This window comes from Urocitellus parryii, chromosome 1 (assembly GCF_045843805.1).
Source record: "Urocitellus parryii isolate mUroPar1 chromosome 1, mUroPar1.hap1, whole genome shotgun sequence".
Lineage (NCBI taxonomy): Eukaryota > Metazoa > Chordata > Mammalia > Rodentia > Sciuridae > Urocitellus > Urocitellus parryii.
In genome coordinates, this window is record NC_135531.1 from 233,298,832 (window position 1) to 233,315,679 (window position 16,848).

General features: G+C 33.0%; 1 protein-coding gene across 1 annotated transcript in view; it reads right to left on the reverse strand.

Annotated features, from left to right (window-relative positions):
- Positions 1–16,848, reverse strand: part of Cerkl (CERK like autophagy regulator) — a 109,557-nt gene that overhangs the window by 63,396 nt on the left and 29,313 nt on the right. The window contains 1 exon segment of the mRNA XM_077799021.1: positions 52–294. Within this exon segment, the coding sequence (XP_077655147.1) occupies positions 52–294 (243 nt within the window).

A 16,848-nucleotide genomic window follows, 5' to 3' on the forward strand; every position in this document is an offset into this window, starting at 1 on the left:
ATCTACAACTAAAAACAAACAAACAAACAAACAACTCCCAGGAGTACTTACCTGATAAAATTTTCTTGAACTGTCTAAACCATACATCGCAGTGGTCTTCACTTAAATTAATAAGATCAAGGGTGCAATCTTTTAATTTGTTCTGTTCCTTTTTCAGGCAGAAGAAAAGTGTGATGCCTAGTAAAGTCCCACTTCTTGGCTGCTTAGCAGAGCAACGCCGCTTCAGTTTCACAGAGAATATGTTTTTGAGCTCAAGAGATTCTTCTTTACATAGCAAATCAAATTTATAATTACCTGAAAAGAAAATTTATTTTCTTCAATCAAAACCATTACATCCATATCTTCTATGTATGCACAATAGTTAAGACCCAGAAAATCTTTATCATTTTTAATTATGTGGCCTTCCCTTTGCATCTGTCCCTGCATGAGACAGGAAGGGAAGAAAAAAAATGGGTCTATTTTCCAAAATGAGGGGGAAAAATAGGATGAATGAAGGGCATTTCTGCCACACGAGGCCTACAATATTCAGAATCAGAACATTTAATGTATGAAGAATTCTGAGCAACACTGTAGTAATAAATTAATATCATGCAAGGGGCTCTTTTGTACTATTTGTGACAAAGTAATGCAAAAAAACCAAAAACACAGAATTCACTCACAGAAGTGAGTTATGCCAACTTGTTGAAGGCAATGTTAAAGAAAAGGAAATGAACCCTCCTGGAAAAGTAACACATGTGCAAAAAGGATGTACATGTATGATTACTGTCAATAGGAAACATAGGAATTCCTGCCAATCTAGAAAAGCACTCAAAAATCTTAACCACAATCAGACTTTATTTTTAAAGTGGTGTGTGTGTGTGTGTGTGTGTGTGTGAGCAACTTTCAAAACTTTTGCTTCTGATCAACATGGAATGACATGGACTGTTTATAACTTCTACCTGAAACACCACAAAACCACACACGATACCTGAAGAAGCAGTGTTTAAGACACTGGACCTCAGGTAACAAAGGAAGACAGTGGTCCCTAAGAGAAGACAAACAAAATGCACCACATGATTGCCCCAATCTACTACAGGAGAGAGTGTCCAGTCCACAATGGAGGCAGGGGAACCCTGGTGGTCTTTCTTGATTGAGAGGGAATTAGGGGTCCAAGATATCAAGGTGACAAAGATTCATAAGGCTAATTACCAGAAAGGAAAAGGCTTCACAGAGAGCACTTAATATCTGTAGAGCTGTCAAGTCTTCAGCAAATATTGGTCAACACGTGAGGCCAGGGAAAGAACTACTCACAGGACTATGAGAACAGTGTTCAGATTATATAGGCATCCAACCAGCCAAAGTGGAAAATCATGGAAATTCATGGGAGAATGGGGAGAATATTTAGAAGAGTAATGTCCCATCAGTGAGTTGACCAAAGGCTGCCACCTAACAAGCCTAAAAAACAAGGTACAAAAGCATTACTCTGCTTCCAAGTAACTTACAAAGCACAAGAATATTCATAGAAATGTAACAATGTCCTGCAAGTTTTGTAATATTTTTCATCCAACTTCACATAACTAGGTATACAAAATATGTGTCCCACAATAGAAAAAGTAATGAATAAAAACAGATTAAAAACCAGATAAAACAATAGAAAGTAGAAGCTTTGTCTCAGCTTCTTCATTCCTTGAAGTATGCAATTGTCTTCAGACTGGAGTGAGGACTTTGAGGCACTCCAAGATACTCATTGTCTGCATATTTCTGGGAGTTTGGGGCCTTGTCTAATCATTCTGTAAATCATAGCCTGATTGATTATGAAGCACAGGTACCACTAAAAAAGAAAGGAATAGAAAAACCTTCACTCAAAGATTATCCTATTGTTTAGTAGGATAGGGGGAACCCAAAGTCCATTTTTCAGGCCTGACATTCTCTAGAAAGTTCAGGTTTCAGCTCTGATTATAATCCACTTCCATCCTTCAGGGACACAAGACCCCCAACATATCAATTCAGCAGGCTTTTCTTTGTGTAGCAAAACATTTCATAATCTCAGAAAATAATCATCACTATTATTATAATCACTTTAACCAAAGGAGTGCACGTATTTGAGCCAAAACCTTTTTATACCTTTATGAATTGAATGATTCATCCTGACTTCCCTTTTCTATAAATACTAATCAATTAATCTGTATTGTAAGATTGAGTTTTCTCTAGTACAGTTCTCAAGCTATCAGTCTCAGAAGCCCTTTGTACTCTTAAAGAATGAAGAACCCCAGATAACTTGTTTGTGTAGGTTATAAGTATCTGTATTTGTTGTACTAGAAATTGAAATTGAGATTTTTTTTCAAAGAACAAGAAAACAATGCATACACTCCTACAGGGCAAGGATGTCAGACATATTCATCTCTGCAGAATTCTACTGTACCCTTGGGAGACAATGAGTGACTATTGCAAATACATTCTTAGTAATATGATAAAAACAGCTTTGACTTTACTAATCCCTGAAAAAGTCCCTGGAACACACTTTGAAAACACTGCTTTAGCATATTTTAGATCATTTATGCCCTTTAATCATATTATGAAGTTAAGTCCTTTTTCAGATAATGTTCCAATTAACTAAAATTTTTGGTTCCCTCTTAATATCACCCACTGATCAGTGTAAGTCTCTCCAGTTGAGCACCTTGGTAACCTATCTCTGAAAATAGCCTCTTATAACAGCATAGGGTTTCAAGTTCATCTGAGTTTTTCAAGGAGTCCCAGTTCTAATAAGGAAGAATATATTAGAAAAGCTGGCCAGAGGGATATGATAACCTAACTCATTCACAATAAGTTAGTAATATTGCTACGGTTTGAATGTGAGGTGTCCCCAAAAGCTCATCTGTGAGACAATGAAAGAATATTTAGAAGTGAAATGATTGGTTTGTGATAGCATTAACACAATCAGTGTTTAACTGAGTGGTAACTGAAGGTGAGTAGGATGTGGCTAGAGGAGGAAGGTCATTAGGGGTGTGCCTTAGGGATATATATTTTGTATATGGCAAGCAGAGTCTCTCTCTCTCTCTCTCTCCCTCTCTCTCTCTCTCTATCTCTATCTCTATCTCTATCTTTCTCTGTCTCTCTCCATTCTGATCATCATGTGAGATGCTTCCGAACCGGTAGGCCTGTGGCCTCCCTCACAGAACAATTGAGAAAGTTCAGTGATATCTTACCCACTTCCAGTACTCTCAACAATGAATGGAGCAGGCCTGTCCAAGGTCCTGGAAACTCCTCACTCTGTAGTATATAAAGAAGTATGTGGTAAACAGTGTCCTGTGAAGCTGGGGAAGTTTGTCTGATTATGGGGGTATTGCTGGGTGTCTGCTTCACACAGCTGGATGTGTAGATAAGCTGCACCATATTCCTGCCTAAATAAACTTGATTTTGGCTATATCTGTGGGTATTCTTCAAAAAAAAAATCAAGCAATTAGCAAAGTTGAACATCTTTTCATGTGCTTTCCATTTTAGTTTCTCAAGAGTTGCCTCTATATGTGCTTTGCCCTACTTCTATTTAGTTGTCTACTTGCAGAAATCCTTTAAATAATCTCAAAATTAAACCCTTTATACACATTATGTTGGTAATAACTTCTAGGCTAATCTTACAACAATTTGTGTCACATATAAATTTCATTTTATGTGGGAAAACATACAACAAGTAAGAACACAGAGGAAGGAAAGAAGGAAGAAAAGTAAGAGAAGAAAAAGCAGCCATTGAGGGAAAGAAAAATTGGGGCAAAATAAACTCTTTACTTTTAATTTGAAGTTTTGTAGTGTAGTCTGGAATTATTTCATATGCATGTGCTTCATTTTGGCTAACAAATAATTCAAAAACTATTCCAATTTAAAACCTCTTAGAAAATTGAAAATTTAAAGATATTGACCAACAGCCAATATCGCATGACAATAAAAAACAGACTAATTTCCAGAAATAAGAATATCTAATAGAATACCTATAAAATCATCTTCACTGTTCCCAATTACTCTAGACATTCTGGCCAATGCCATAAGGAAAATGAAATAAAAGACAATAATTGGTGGTAGAGGGAGAGGAAGCTGAAATTGTAACAATATCACAATATATTTGTAAAAACCAAAAGAGTCAACTTAATCATTAGACCTAATAAAAATATTCAGTAAGGAAGCTCGTTACAAATGTGTCTATACTCAAGAAGACATAATGGATATAAAGAGATACCATATCCATTAGCATATCATACTTAGGAATAAATTAGCGAAATGATGCTGGACTTGAATGAAGGAAAAGCCATTTATAATTTACTAAGAATAAAGAATTAAATGGAGATGTATTAAGTTCCAAGATTACATGTTTTATATGACAGAAATCTCATTATTAATAACTATAATACAACTTCAATCAAAATCTCAATGGTATATTCTTTGATGTAAGGAGGAACAAGGAACCTAATCAAGTGATTTGCAAATTCTCTTGGAATAAATGTCTTACATTAACTAAAAAAAATGTTGTAAAAATAATGAAGGGAAGATCGTGCCCTGTCAAGTATATTTTATAAAGTTATGATAATTAAAAACATCTTTAAGTAGAGAAATGAATGGACCAGAGAAACATTTATATGATTTTTAAAATTCTCTAATGTGTTATGGTAGAATCTAAGCTTACTGGGAAAAAGTGAAAGGTGCTTTAAAACTGATTTAATTTTTTGTAAAGAAAAAAATAGAGCCCCATCTCATAATATGCACCAGTATTTCCAGATTAGAAATTAATATAACCATAATAAAAAAAGCCCTAAGCATATCAGCAAAGGCAGACAGACATTCCAAGATCAAGATAATTAACATAAAAATTATTCAATGCCTACAAAGTCCTAAAGACCCATAAAAGGGAGTCACAAGCAAAGGCCAAATGAACAGAAATACTTGCAACACATGATGATTATATAATCTATTTAATCAAGAAAAGAACACTTTAATGGAGAAGCACATAAAAGACCCAAGCAGGCATTTCACAAAAGAAGAAATGCAAATTGACCAATGAACATATGAAAAAGTTCAACCTAATTAGTAATCAAAGAAATGCAAATTAAAACAACAAGATACCACTTTTTGCCTTTTAGATTGGCATGAGATCAAAAATAAGGCTCAATGATGGTACAGCTAAAGGGAAGCAGTCCCAGTGCTGCTAGGAATGAAAAATGGTAACTACTGAATAACAAGTTGGGAATATGTATCAAAAGATTTCAAAATGTTAATTGCAGCAACATTTATGATAGCAAAAATATTTAAAGAAACATTTGTGTCCTTCAATGGGAGGATGGCTGAAGAAATCATAGTCATCTTCTGTAACTCAAATGAGCCAGTGTGAGCTCTGTATGCCGGTCTGGAAAAGCATTAATTCTAAGAGAAATGAATAAAAGGAATAAAAGTTATAAAAGTAGTTTGAGATATTTGATCACACTCTCATTCGAGAGATTTTTAAAAAGAAATCTAAGCAAAATTACACAACAAATTTAACATTGACACCTATTAAAAGAGAGAAATGTAGCTTTTAAGCAATGTAGCTCAGTGATGGAGCTTTTCCTATCATGTATCAGACACTGCATTCAAATCCCAGGGGGAGACATGGGGCGGGAAGGAGGAGGAGAAGGGGGAGAAAGGAATATAAAGTTAGATTTCTTATAAACCTCTATAATTTTCTTTTGAGAGTGAGAGAGAAGGTGGGAGGGAGATATGAGATAGAGAATGTGAGATTAGATTTTTCTTATAAACCTCTATAATTTTCTCTTCCAATAATCAACATTACATATTTGAATATGGAAAATAAAAATGCTTTAAAATATGCATAGTTTGGGTCGAGCAATTTACTTCCAGGAATTTACCAGAAGAGAATAAATAATACACACAATTAGCTAAAAGAAAGCTTACCCAAGCATTATTTGGGCAAAATTTGGAAACAACCTAAATGTGCTGTAAGTACTGGTTCTGTAAAATATATTTATATAATGGAATGCTGCAGATCAATTAAAATGTATTACTTGTAGAAAAGTATCCAAAATAGCATAATACATTTCCATTACTCTTCTGTATATTGAATATAAAACATACGAGTAATACATTTTATATGCATATAAATATTATATGTGCATGAGAGAACTTGGTAATCTAATGAGATTGTGTTTAATTTTGCTGACATAAATTTATTTTTACAATGAAATAGTTATGATTAGTTGTAATTGCTCATCCTAAAATTGTTTCTGATCATTTTGTTTTAATCTAAAAAATCCCATTCCCTAAGAAGGGTAGCTGATATTTAATGAGCACATGCTATTAGCCAGACAATACCCTAAGTACTTTACATGCATCATCTCCTTTAATCCTTACAGCAATCCTATTAAGTATTTATATTTTCCTGAAAATGAAGAAACTCAAGATGGAATTGAAGTAACTGTCCAAGGTCATACTTATGACAGGGGCAGAGCCAAGATTTGAACCCAGGCATTTTGGCTGACCTTACAAGTTTTCTACAATGCCGGGCTGACAATAAGGACTTTCTTCAAGGAAACACTTATTGGCCCTTTCATCATTCCTGCTGGTTATTGAGGCACAAGTTCATTTCAATCAAATGCAGATATTTTAAGGTTATAGTGTGAATTTTGTCAAATATATACACTTACAATCATTATCTCAATAAAAATAATTTTTCATTATTCTAGAAAGTTCCCTCAAGCCACTTTCCAGCTAATCCCTCACTATCACCATTTAGATTATTACTGACTTATTTTTGCTTTTTTCTAGACCTTTGTAGAAAGTGTTTATTTTGCATCTGGTTCACTTCACTCTAATATTTGGATTGATGGGAACAATAATTATAGAAATTAAAAATAAGATTAATAAGGAAGGATCATGTTATTAAAAACAAAACTATTTATGCCTCTCCTTCAAGAATTTATCGATCTGACCTAGACCAATATCCAACTGTTGGTTTTAGAATGCTTTTCATTAGATTTCTTTTTTTCCTGCTTCTACTAGTATATGAATGACAGATTTTAAAATGTATAAATTCATGGTAAACAATGTGATATTCTGAAACATGTGTATGAAGTAAAATGATTAAATCAAGCTGAATTATTTCTGTTGTTGTGAGAATATTTCAAATCTAAACTTGTGGCAATTTTCAGGAATACAATACATTAACTACAGACAACTTTTTATACAATAGACCCAGAACTCATTTATCCTCAGTGAACCTTATATACCCTTTAACCAATGTCTCCCCAGTGCCTCTCCTTCTCCCACGTCCTGGTAATGCCATTCCAACTCTTTCCTTCTATGAGTTAGACTTTACTTAGAGTCTACTTACAAGTGAAATTATCCCTTTTTTAATCTACTCAAAACAGTAGGTCAGTCAGTCCTTAAGAAAACAGCAAGGCACCAAATGTATAAATTAACTGAGTAGAGTTTCATCAGACACTGAATTATATCCCTCAAGGAAAAAGTCGGTTAGACTGTAGCAACCAGGAGCAGCCAGCAGTGAGATTCTAAAAATCCCTGTATGGATCTGAGTGGCACTTCCTCTTCTCTCTGCTGAGACTTCTAATCTATTCCCTTGCATTTGCTTGCAGATTAAAACCTGAATTTTTCACATAATTGGTCTTCTGCCAATATGAAAAGAAGAAACTAAGGGGAAGAACTACAGATTGAGAAGGTTTAGTTTTTGTCTGAAATGAGAATAAGTATAAATGACTTGTGAAGGAAAAAGGTTTTACAAATGTCTAGCAATAGACAAATGTTCCTTGGTACTCTTTTTCTCAGCAGGTATGTAAATTTCTCAGGTGTAAATATCTTCCATATAAATTCTGATCTCTTACTCATTTCAGTAATGTTAATCATTTATGTTGTATCACTAAATCTACTTTTTTACTTTTCTACTCACAGGATTCACTTGATTTTTTAATATAATTATGGCCTAAAGTGAAGGTGCATATAATATTATTTTTAAGGGAAATTTTTCTCATTTCAGAGACAAAACTTGTTAGAATTATGTGAACTTGAAATAAAAATGGTTTCACTTAAAGGTCTGGATCTAAATATTGTTTAATCAGTCATCAGACTAGAAGGTGCTTTGCTGTGTTTGTGTCTCTGTTTTTGAAGTTCCTAGGCTATTTGAACTCTGTAGGGTAGCAGAACAACTGGCTTCCTAGGCTTGAAAGAGGATCTTCTGGTTTCTTGGTGGAAGCCACAGGCCAACCTCTGCAAAGGATGGAGGTTTTGGAGAGCATCTGATAAACTAAAAATCTAAGGAGGCCATTATTTCTCCCCAACCCTCACTTCAAAACACTTACTCTATGGACACTCCTAAAATACATAAATATTTAGGACAAAATAATTAGAGGTGGGGGGAAAGAAACCATAAGAGAAGTCTTTGTTCTGGGTCTATAAAAATTGGCCACTTATCTATGCCCGTTTTCAGTATTACTTAAAGAATAAGTAAGACTCATTCTGTGCTCCAAATGAATTTAAAACCCACCTTTTACAAATAAAACTATTTCTAAATACTGAAAAAAAAAATGTTAGGCCTTCTATCTCTGCTTAAATTTCCTTCCACGGGATAACTGCTATCTCATGCCATCCAACTCTGTTATAGTATTAGTTTCTGCCACAAGCAAATGCTCTCATAATTGTAGGCAGAAGATACATTTCCATGTATGACTTCACACACACAGACTGCAGATTAAAAGCAAGTTCATAAAACACTTATTTTAAGGCATACATTTTAAATATCACTTTACTTTTTTCTTAATACTAAAACCCACCTTTTCCTGGTAAGAAGTATGGAATAAAATTTGATGAGTAGATAAAAATATGGAAATCTATTATAGACACTTTTTTGCAGATTTTGAAAATTAAATCTTTACCAATGCTATATAACTTTGCTTGGTGGCATGTGGTTTATTATTTGAAATCTATTGGTTCATTAGTATCATATTGGTTATTGCTAGTTGTTTCAGAACATTAACTGTCCTCTCACATTACTTACACAGATACTGGGGACCATCTGTTCTTGCAAGGGATTTAAGTATACGTCTATTGGATATCATGCTATTTATTTAATTCAGCACCCACTTCCTATTGTTGTATTTTCTTGGGGGAAAAAGTCAATTTAATTACAGGGAATAAAGATAACCTCTCCTGGCAGGTTACCCTGTCACCATGAGAGCAAAGCAGGACCTGCTTAAAGTAGGTTACAGTGACTAACAAGAAGAGCAAAACCAACAACACTTAAGAATATTTAGCAAAGGTTTAACAAAAATAGAACAGTGAATGGCACTTTTAAAAATATTACTGTAAGCCTAGGGCTTGTCTAAATCAATCTTGGCACATCTGTCTGATGCAGACCGTAAACAGGATTAGAGCTGGATTTATCTGCTTGGTGCTAATTGTGCTCACAGTTTCTGCACATGTCCACTTTTTAAAATACTGCCTGAAAAACAGAACTGCCTGATAGATGGCTTCCACAACATCGTGTATACACACACTTATGGTATATTAGATGGTTAAGCAATGTGATGTCTAACAATTTTTTTTGGCTCTTCAGAATTACTTATCTAATCCCCTAATTAAAAATACAAAATTCTGTTTGAATACACCACATACTGAGATAAATCTGTGAAGCAAGGGACCAATAAATTTGAATACACTTTAATTGTAAGAAGAAAACACAATTTAATTGTTAATAATCAGGTTAAACTAGGGTTTAAACAAATAGGGCTGCTTCTGTAGTGTACTGAAAATCCATCACAATGTATTACTATCCTTGAGAATTATGACATGACATTTGTTAGCAGAAAAGCTTAAGTTCCTAAATATGTACATATATCAAGAATGACAATGAGTAAATAGCATTCTTATCTAGTAAAAAATGAGTGAACATTCATATTTTTAGAGGAAAAATAGAAATTGGCAATCCATATACAAATGTTGTATTTTACCAGATCAGATTAAAATTAATGTTGAATTTCTATCTGTAATTTTTCCATTTATTTCTGTCAGATATAAATTGTTAAGATATTCCTTTTAAGAATCCAAGTACTTGAGGATATGCAGGTGTTTCTGTCTGAGGTCCAAAATGAACTAATGAAATGATCAAGAACATGTAAATATTATTCTCTGGGTTTTGAAATATAGAATGATAATTCTTTATTCAGAACAATTAATGCCTACATTATAAGAAGTGCTATTAGCAATTTAAAAATACATGGTCTGTTCAATTGCAAATATCACATATGAAATAATATTTTGAAAAGGAGAATAGTATAAGTGAAAATTTAAGCTACCTGACTTGCAATCATAAATGACCTTGTGTTCTAAAGCTTTTTTTCTTGATAGATATGTTCCAAGTAGCTCTGAGATAATTTTTTTCCCTAAATATCTACCACTACAAAAAGGTCTGTCTATGCCTACAGTGCTATTTTTATATAGACCAATATTTGGGAAACTGACAAATCATTTTGTTTAACACAAAGCAAATTATCTCTAGTTCTCAGTGTGTAGTTTCACAGGGTACATATGGGCAAGACGATTTCTATGACACTGAAGATGGTATTTGTCTTTTCTACCATGTTGACATTTGTACTGATGGTGCAAAAGCATGGTGGATAAAACCAATAAAATCACTAACATCAACTTTTACTAATAATCACTGCATTCATTTCCTCAACTCAGTTTTTTTAAGAATTAATTTCACATACTTGTCCTTGATGAAGCAGTAATATAGTTTTTAAAAATCTCTACCTTGCCTGCATTTCTTTTAAATATTATTGCAAAGTATATAGATAGCATCTCTGCCATGGGTGGAAGTGGTAGCTTTTTCCAGGATAAGCCAGGAACCATCTAATTTGCAGCTACCTACCTGTTTTTCACGGAACATTGTTTTACTCAGAATATCCACTGACAAGACTGATTTCGATATTCAGACATTACTATTTGGCAAATATTCTCTAGAGAATGAACAAAAGGAGCCAAAGAAAGCAACTATGAATGTTCTCAATGAGAAAATACAAGGTTCAGCAAAATTTCAATTTTGTAAATCTTGTGCATGCCACAATGAGCTCAACAGCTTCTCTGTTTTAGAGAATTTTCCAGTAAAATTGGCAGTGATATTATATTTGACTTTAAAATACTGTACAATAAAACAATTTAAAGCTATGTACAATTCAGTAACTCAAATTTTCACATGGCCAATGCAGGATGTTTTAAGATTGTGCATGCTCAAGACAGATCATTTTTCAAATAGTAAACTACAAAAATTTGAAATATTTTCAGATTCTGCATTATATATCTAGCCTTTAAGATATTACTACTTGATTTGACTGATTTATCTGTTCATAATGGGGAATCTGTTTCCTACCTGTTTAACTATGCTCCTTTGTAAGATAATAACTTCTGAAATTTAAAAAAAAAAAAAAACCACCTGCCACTTAAAAAAAAGTCTTACTTGACAAGTACAACTACAAAACCAAAAGAAAAAAAAATCATGTTGCATAACTTAAACCTATGTAATTTATATAAAAAACCTGAAAAATAGTAGACATTCTTATGCAAAACAAAAGTAAATTACCTGACAAGTTTTGCTATAGTATCAAAGGAGAATATCAATAATTATATAAAAACCTATTAAAAGACTTTCCCTTTTCTAACTGTACATATATGTGAAACTAGATTTTTCCTTGTATACTTTGACCAAAACAAAAAAGTCATAAAATAGTACATGCAGAAGCAATTTAAAAAGTCGGCTCTTCTAGTAAGCCATCCATTAAAGAGATTTTCAAAAATAGAAAATAGTGAGATGAGTGGCACTTGTTTTCTTTTATAGATAGTTTTGGAAAAACAGTTATTTTAATAAAAATGTTATTTATGTTAACATTTATATTAACTTATTTTTATTTTTGCTTTTTGCATGCTAGTACTACACCCAGAAACTTGTGCATGCCAGACAAAAGCTCCATCACTGAGCCACATTCCAGCCTTTTAACATTTTTAAATGCCTTTAATTTCTATCATAATAAATATCAATTTGAATAACATATAAAATTTCTTGGTATTTTTCAATAATTTAAGAGTTTAAGGGGGTCCCAAGACCCAAAAATGTGAAAACTCCTAGTATATAATGTAGTAAAGACAGGCATAACCTTAAGAAAGTACAGCCTAAAAATGTCATGAATTTATCTTTTGTCACTTTTGATCAATAATTGTAAGGTTTTATTTATTTTTTGGATGATTGGTGCAGCAAATCCCTATTATATCTGAAATATAATGAAATAGAAGATCAAAATATCTCAGATTCCATACATGACTTTATCATTGAATGTGATTTGTATTGTCATTTTCACTTGAGGAAATACACTAATGTGCTATTTCTTTTGGAACCACTTATTATTTAGCTATTATGTGCTTACATATTTATCTATGCCTGCTCTTTTATATATCTAATTCCTTCATAAAAACACTTCTAAATGGAAGTGTGGGAAGGCTCTGAGAATGGTACCAACAGTAAACATGACCTTGAAGGATTCATCCTAATCTTAAAATGTGGTCATTTGATATTTTCAGATATGTATATCAGTTTATACAGGCAGCTCATGCATATCACACCAGATGACCATTATAGCTTCATGAAGAATGGTAACTGGTCTTCCTTTTCACCAAGTTTCTCAACAATTTCCTTTAACAATGGAGTTATTATTATTCTCACTCTCACCTCTGTATCCCAGCACCTAGCTCTATTTTCAAACACAGAACAGGCTTCCAACAAAAGTTTGATAGTAAACAGTTAAGAACAGATGATATTTTAATCACACTATGTGTACTTCTAGCTTTGCTCCTTCATTTCCTGGCAAATGAAAGGACTTCTCAATTCCAGTCTTTTCAAACATTAACCAAATGTCAAAGCATATTAAGCCATTCTCCCCCAAAATATCCTTCATTTATGAATCCCTTTAAATCTCACCACCAAGTACTGCTCAGTTGACACAATAGTCACATATCAGAAGTTACCAACTGCTTAGCCAATTGGGGCACACAAATCTTCGAAAGCCATACACATAACACACAACACAAACACTCTACACACTAATTTGTGGTGGTTAAAAGTGGTGGTAGAGGTGTAGAGCCTAGTAGTTTAAGTTGAGATCAAAAGTTTATTTAATTTAACATACTTGAACACCTGCTATATTCCAGGCACTTTTGTGTATACTTTTAAATGCTCATATTATTGTAATTGAATACCCATTGGTAACTGTCTATATGAGAACAACAAATAAAGAGTTATTAATTATTTTGTGGCCTAGAACTTGCCTAACTGTGACCTAAGCCACAATGATAGCTTCTAGAAATAGGGTCCAAGGACAAAGTCTGAGCATGGGCTTCCTGTTAGGTAAAGGCACTTACATCTCAGTCTAAGCTCATTGAGGTGCTTTCTTTCTGAGGTCAAGAATAGTAACACCTTCTTTGCTCTTACTTCTGCCCATTCCTGCCAACCAATGCAGTGCCTATGCTGGTACTCGCAGTAGTGAGTACCTTAAGTAGTCACAGCGAGTATATCCTAGTATATCATATAGCCCTTTAGATTACCCAGAGGGTTTTGTTAGAAACACTAAAAGGCTCACTTTTATACCACTTTCCTTCAGCTCTTCCTTAAAGACATTAATTTGATCTTAAGGTAAAAAGTATTCCAAATAGTTAAAGTCCAGGGATTTTTGAACTCAGCAGAGGAAGATCAGTGTTGCTGGAGGGAGCAGAACCAATACCAGACATATTAAAGAAGTAGTTTATTTTCCCTGATGCAAATTGGTTCTAGTACCAGAATGAAGTTCCTTTGAGAAGCTAAAACAGCTAGGAACAGAATGCCGAAATCCCAACAATACAGAAAAGAACTGGAAAAGATTCACCTCATCAGCATCCAGGGCACCTGACCTCAGTAGTCCACCTTCCTGACACCTGGGCAGAGCAACTGTGACAAGAGATCACTGTGGGGATCGGGTGGCAGGAGAAGAGGGAGGATAGAGAGAAGATTAAAGAGAAATTGCCAGAGGCTGTATATACTAAAAATTAAAAGTAAATGTCAAACAAATACATGTAATTCAAGATGTTTTAAAAAGTATTGTAAGCATTTATTTATTTGATGAGTATTTTCAGGCCTAGACTTGCTGGAGACAAGGGCAAAGAGATAAGCAATTTTAATATAGCTTATCATGGTTTTATTTTAAAAACCCAACTTAATAACATTCAAGACAAAGTTCATGTTTATTTTTAATATGCTAGGCACATGGGCGATGATCCTTTGTTTCACTTCCATTATTTAAAACATTGACAAATATGTTTGGGTTTTGGTTTGTTTTTGACATTGGAAAAAGTAAATGCAGTAAGAATGATTCACCAAGAAAAAGCATAAGGAAATTATCTATAAAGTGTAATCAAATTTTCTCTAAATTATTTTCAATTGGACTTAAGCAAATGTGAGGCAAAAAATTTCTTAATCAAGTAATGTTTTTGTCTTATTAAAACTTGTTTTAATAAACACATACTTCATAAATTATGCTACTTGTCCCTTGATAGATACAATTTAGGCTCCTAGTCACACATAATATCTTACCCTACTTACATATATATTTTAAATAAAATTTAAAAAAAATATTTAGAGTAAAAGTTGGGAGACATTTATTTTTTCTTTCAAAAAATATTTTGAATGCCTATGAAGTGCCCCTGCCCTGGGATGGTCTATAATTTAGTAAAGAGTAAGAAATAAAACATTAAAAATGAGTAAATCAATGGAATTGTGATAATTTTCTATAAAAGTATGAAGTGTAATATTAATAATTAAAATGAAAATTTTAAAGCCATTTTGGAGAAGACATTAGAGGGGGTCATTTTTTTTCCCTGTGAAAAGGTCTTAAATTGATTAGAAGGGTCTAGTTATTCAAAGAAGTTGAATGTTTAAAATTTGGCTTTTCTATATATATATATGGTACTCATACAAGTTTGTTCCAAATTAAAAATGGTTTTAAAATAGTTTATTCTCCATGACTTTCATCATGATTTATACCACACAGTCCTATGATAAGAAGCCAAATTTAAAGATGAAGGTAAGAAGTGTCACCTGATGATGTGAAAAATTTAGAGAAAACTTAAAACAATCTAGATCAAGTCCTGTATATATTTAGCTACACCATGTAGCATGTAATCAACATAAAATAGCTTAGAGGATTACAGAAAGCCATCTTCTCCACTGTGCTGTAATACTACTGTCACATTTTTTAGAAAGATAAATTTGATATCAATACGATGTGACACAACTGCATCAAACCTTAATTTCACTCACAGTAAGAAGTCACAGGATTAAATAACACTGTGCAGTCTTTTAGAAAAGTTTATTGCTTCCAGATGGATTCAAGTTTCCTTTCAGCCCTGATTACATCTAATATGCACAGGGTGCCAACATTATAAAGGACAGAGTCAAAAATATCATTTATATAGATAGCAAGGGGTGGGGTGGAGGAACTTTGGTTTCTAAATAGAGTCTATTAATCATGTCTTGACTATTTTATGGAATTAAAGTAAAAACACATTTAATTTTAAAAAAATACAATATAAATTTCAAAAAAAAATCACTACTCCACAGAAAAACACAAATCTACAGTAAAGTAGCCATAAAATGACTCCTAGCTCAAGCTGCATGCTCTTTGCCCCCATGTGGGGTTGTGCCATGTGTCACACTGCATGGGGCTTGCTACCAAGATGCCCACCTGTGCCTCTGTGGCTGAAGAGGCTTCCATTTGTATTTCACTAATATGAGCACCATTGAATATAATCCACGCAATCAGGCAATCAGAAATAAAGCCCTTCAAAAAATATTGACTATTTTAAGGCATGTGTTCTAACTTTAGAGATTCAAGAAAATTAACACATATTTAAAATTCAGTCATATTTTCTTATGCAACTGAAGTGTAACTACCATCATAAAATACTTTTCATAAAGCCCCCCAAAACCAAGTTCTTTCCATACTGTGAATTAAAAAACAAAATCACACCTGTTCTATCTAGTCTTTGGGAGAAAGACAACAAAAAATATTATGAAGAGGATTTTTGTCAGTAGATCAGGTGCCAAGGTTTTAGGATATGGGAAAGCTATAATATTTCCATTTTCCTTATTCTATTGAATTTAGTTTTTAAAGTGTTATGAAAAAAAATAATACTAGTGATAGTTGATTGAATACAAATGGTAAATGATTTATTATGTACCCTTAAAACAGATTAGCAATTTAAATACAATTATGGCCCCAAAGCTCTAAAAAAGAAAAAGATTATTAATTTCTGGAGGCACTTAAAATCCTTCTTGCCAAAGACTTTTCAAAAAGTGGAATTACAAAAATTACTACTCAGATCTAAATTCTTCTATAGATTCTTAACCAAAACAAGACATATATCATTATAGTACTTTATTTTTTTAGAGATAAATAAGTTCCTTTATGTAAAGGGATATAGATAAATGTTAAAATTTCACATAATCTTTACAGATAATTATTATACCATCTTTTATTTTCAATTAATTACATAAGTAGTACTTAAAGTAAATCTAAGCATTATAAATTTTAATTATTTTTAATTATGGTGAGAACTTTTATTAATGTGTTTGAAAATGCTTTAAACCACAGTAACCAGAAAAGTATCAAGTTCCACTAAAATGAAACTTAAAGTTTCATGTCAAATCAATAACAGATCAATGAAACAGTCCAACTGGTTAGGCTACTAGGCACTGAAGGAGATAATGGATGAGTCATCTATGGACTCAGAGCCCATTAAGTA